Below are 4,126 nucleotides of genomic sequence, written 5' to 3'. Positions count from 1 at the left end.
AGTGTGACTGCCCCAGGAAGGTAAGGGGCTGTCCCAGTTGGGAATCCCACATTTTTCCTTCCACTGAGTCACACCAGGCACTCAGATGAAATCAGGCACTTCTACAGACACAATTGCACTGAAGCAGCAGTTCCTGGAATTCCAGACTGCAGGGTTCTAAAAGCTCTTCTTGATGTGATAACCACACACTTCTCCAGTAATGCTGGGGAGAAGTTGCAGAATGCAGAAGAGGGGAGAGGGAAACCACAAGAATAGAACGTCTGTGGTCTGTTTTTAGCTGATAAATCTAATGGTGCCTTTTAGCCAAGTCCACTCGTAAGAGCATCTGTGATTAGAGCAGTAAATGGACAGGAAGGAGGAGGAGAGAGGATGCTGTCCTACAGAAGGAGAATTCCTGGTGGCATTACTGGATCTGTGTGGCCAGTTCTGATGCCGCTGCTTTTGATTCCAGATTGTGGACAAAAAGCAGAAGAAGATGGAGCAGTTATCCTTGCAAGTCAAGGTGAGAGGTGATGGGGAGGGACCCAGAACTTGAGAATATGCTGTGAAATGAGTTAGACTTACTGTGTTCCCATGTTCTGTTCCAGAACCTGGAAGAACAGGTGGCCCAGGAAGAGGGGACAAGCCAAGCTCTGAAAGAAGAGGCGATGAGAAGGGAAAATGCTCTGCAGCAGCTCCGGGCTGCTGTGAAAGAGGTCAGGGGATGTTTGGAGTGCCTGAGCAGCACTGTATGAACAATGGATTGTCTTTTAGCAAGGCCCTGAATTCAGTCAGCAGCTCAATCTCTCCTGTTTCCTGCTAGTCAGTTGTCCTGTCAGGGCTGTGAAAGGAGCTATGGCCTGCTGGAAAGCAGGAGAAAGCAGCTTGTGCCTCGGGAACTTCATGGGGATGGGGTGGAGGAGGCCGAGCTTGCCAGCTGAGGGCAGCAGAACAGGAGTCCAAGTACAGCCTTGGCTGAAGGGCCGGGCAGAGCCCAAGCACAGCGGCAGCCCTCGAGGCGAGGGATGGCCAGTGCTGGGCTGCACAACCTCCTGGAAGCTTTTGTTGCACATGGACAGTGCAGTTTCACGGGGCAATTCCCGTTTGATCCAGTCCCCGTGTGGGAGTGACATTCGCTCCTCCGGCCACAGCCTGGAGGGCTGGATGCAAACCAGCTCCTGCCCTCAGTGCTCCACCACGGAGCAGTTGCAGTGAGCGTGGCAGTGGTGCCCCGAGTGCCCACTAACGTGCCGTGTCCGTGTGTCCAGCTGTCCGTGCAGAACCAGGACCTGATCGAGAAGAACCTGACGCTGCAGGAGCGGCTCCGGCAGGCCCAGCTGACGGCCCAGGCCCTGCCTGCTGACACAGCCCGCCTGGCCCAGGAGCTGCACAGGGAGCTGGCCAGCTGCCTGCAGGATTTACAGTCTGTCTACAGCATTGTCACCCAGAGGGCTCAGGGCAAGGACCCCAACCTCTCTCTGCTCCTGGGCATTCACTGTAAGTACAGAGCGATGGCAGGACAAACCCTTCCACTCCTGTGCTGTGGCAGAATCAAGTAACTCACTCAGAGCATGGAAAGTTCTCTTTCTGGGCTTCTGAACGCTCTTTCTGTGGTTGGCTTGCTTCAAAGGTGCATGTAGTAATAACTGAATGTTAAGTAGAACCTCTTTTGCAAGTGTGAGTTGGTTTTTCTGGCTGACTTGCAAATGTTTGTGATCCTTGGTGAGAACTGCATGTGAGGAAACTCCCTTCTCTGACCCCACAGCTGTGCAGTACCCTGTGAAGGAGAAGGATGATTTGCTGAGCCCTGATGGACTGGCCAAGAAACTGGTGGAGGTAAAACAGCTTCACAAAGAGGTGGAGGACTTGAGGACTGCAATATCTGACAGATACGCTCAGGACATGGGAGACAACTGCATCACCCAGTAAAGAACACTCCCAAAGTAAGACAGGAAATGAAGACTTGAAACTCTCAGGAGTCTTGTGCTTCTACAACACTAAACCTATTCAGCACTTTACCATCCCTCTGCTCGGGTACAGGACGTGTGACTTATCTGATCTGTGAGGAATCAGGGGGTTTGTTGCCAGAAATGTTCAGCTGCTGACTGGCTAACTGGGATAATTCAGGGCTTCGGTGTCAGGCTTTGCAGTAGCTTTGATCTCGTGGAATGTGTTTTATGCTGTGTTTGCCGGAGCTGGTGTGGTCTCTGATGCTGGGAGATGAATTCTGACTTGCCTTCCAGGCATGTCAAATGCTGAACATGCAACTGTGACAGTTAAAATCATGGCTAAAAGGAAATGTACGCCCTGGTCTTGCTGATAAACCTCCCTGTGCAGGTCCTGTGGGACCAGTGGGACCAGAGGATTATCAGAGTGTTTGTGGGATACCTGGATTCCACGGGCAGGCAGGTGTGCCACTTACACTGCTGGCATTTACATCGAGGTGCTGCTGCCTTGGATTGATGGAGCAGGACCTGCTCTCCTCAGGTAAATGCAACCAGTGTCTTTCAGTAGCCAGCAGGAGTTGAGGAATAAAGCAACACTAAAAGACTCTGGAAACGCTCCCCCTGGGCACTGTTACCCCAAGAAGCCTTAAGCCTTTTGTCCCCCTGAAATAGCACTGGGAGTGGGTGTGATTCAGACTGCAGAGGAAGTGGATTGATGCTGAAGTGCCTTAATGAGCTGGAAGAACCCTCTGCTCCCACACTGCTCCGTGCCTAATGCCCCCACTGGCAGGTGAGGAGCTGCTCTTCCTTCTCACAGCCTTTTTAGAGCCATCACAAACAATCCTGGAGAGCCCCAAGTGTCTGTGGCCCCTGCCAGAGCCTCCAAGAGCCTCTGTGCCCCTGGGGACACACCTCTGCTTTACTGGGAGAAAGCCATACTGGTCCCAATGTGGAGGGGGTGGCACAGGGAGCTCTTCCTGCAAGGCAGTGGCCACTTGGGCTTTGTCATAGCCCTGTCCCTCCTTCCCTGCTCCTCTGCAAGTCATGGGATTTCTAAATAAATCATTGTGGGATCAGTTTCACTGTACCACAACCCTCCTTAACCCCAGTGACAGCTTTACAGTACCGAGTCCGAGGGTGGGACTTCGGTTTTCAGCTTGAGTTAAGAGCAAGATGCCAAGTTATGACAGGGAAGAGTCCTGCTGACACTTGTGTTGTTTGGCTGCTCTTGGCTGACGTTGGGGCTGCGAGCCCTGGGTTTGGCAGAAATGCTTTTGTTATTCCTTTGTGTTAAAATTTAAGACCAAATCTGTTCTGTTCTCGGTGTTTGGCCACCATGGGTGATGGGGGCAAGGAATTGGTTGGTTTGTCCCGCGTGGGGAGCAGGCAGCAGCGTGTGCCTGGCAGTGTCTGTGTGTCTGTCCTGCTCTCCCTGGCTGTTCTGTTCCTGGCTGTGTCTGTCCCCAGGCTGCTGGTGCCATGTACGGAGCAAAACACATTTCCAGGGCTATTTCTGAAGCTGTTTGTCCTGACTGCCGGGAGCTCTGCTGGCTCCTGCAGGTTCTTAGGGGTTTGGGCACCATCTCCTTCTCCCCTTTGCTTTGGGGGTGCAAGATCTCGTTCCCGTGTGCTGTGAGGGGACAGGTTTGCCCTCTGCTCCTGCAGAGGTGATTCTGCGATGAGATTATTGTGGCTGAAACGACCTCAGCTGCTGCCTGGCTCTGTCCCAGCAGCTGGGCTGCCCAAATCCTGTGTTCCCCTCCCTGGGGACACGTCCCCTCCTCATCCTCCTGCACAGCTGAGCCCCTCTGGCCAGGAGGGTGATCCCACGTGCTGTTTGCTGCTGGTGCAGGGGAAGTCTCGGGCTCTTTGTTACAGAACACCCCAGGCCAGGGGGACAGGACAGCGTTCCCTCCCTGTCCCCCATTCCTCGTGCCACTCACGTCCTCCCCCGGTCTCCCGTGTTGGGCCCGGTCCCGCTGGGCTCAGTGTCTTTGTACCAGCCTCCGTCTCACCGCTTGTTTGTATCGAGTATTTGGAGTATCAAATAAAGCTGCTCTGACCCACTCGTGCGAGGCCGTCCTGGGTGGGGAGAGAAGCGCTCCGGGGCCGATGCCGGTGGCTCCCCCGTGCCCGGCAGGGCCGGTTACTGGTTGCCCGGTGGGAGCGGTGCCGGTGCGGGTACCGGTGCCGGTGGCTGC

The 4,126-nt window shown here is 54.3% G+C and overlaps 2 protein-coding genes across 2 annotated transcripts in view; both read left to right on the top strand.

Annotated features, from left to right (window-relative positions):
* The window catches only part of CEP85 (centrosomal protein 85), an 11,081-nt gene extending 7,084 nt beyond the window's left edge, over positions 1 to 3,997 (top strand). The window contains exons 10-14 of the mRNA XM_008635152.2: positions 3 to 20; positions 452 to 502; positions 588 to 695; positions 1,248 to 1,476; positions 1,745 to 3,997. Of these exons, the coding sequence (XP_008633374.2) occupies positions 3 to 20; positions 452 to 502; positions 588 to 695; positions 1,248 to 1,476; positions 1,745 to 1,908 (570 nt within the window). The 3' untranslated portion in view covers positions 1,909 to 3,997. The remainder of the gene's footprint in view (positions 1 to 2; positions 21 to 451; positions 503 to 587; positions 696 to 1,247; positions 1,477 to 1,744) is intronic.
* SH3BGRL3 (SH3 domain binding glutamate rich protein like 3) overlaps positions 2,442 to 4,126 on the top strand; it is a 3,534-nt gene continuing 1,849 nt past the window's right edge. Inside the window, exon 1 of the mRNA XM_017736093.1 lies at positions 2,442 to 2,466. Coding sequence (XP_017591582.1) covers positions 2,442 to 2,466 — 25 coding nt within the window. The remainder of the gene's footprint in view (positions 2,467 to 4,126) is intronic.

This window comes from Corvus brachyrhynchos, unplaced genomic scaffold, assembly GCF_000691975.1.
Source record: "Corvus brachyrhynchos isolate BGI_N302 unplaced genomic scaffold, ASM69197v1 scaffold65, whole genome shotgun sequence".
NCBI classification, from domain to species: domain Eukaryota; kingdom Metazoa; phylum Chordata; class Aves; order Passeriformes; family Corvidae; genus Corvus; species Corvus brachyrhynchos.
This window is presented reverse-complemented; position numbering and strand designations above follow the sequence as displayed.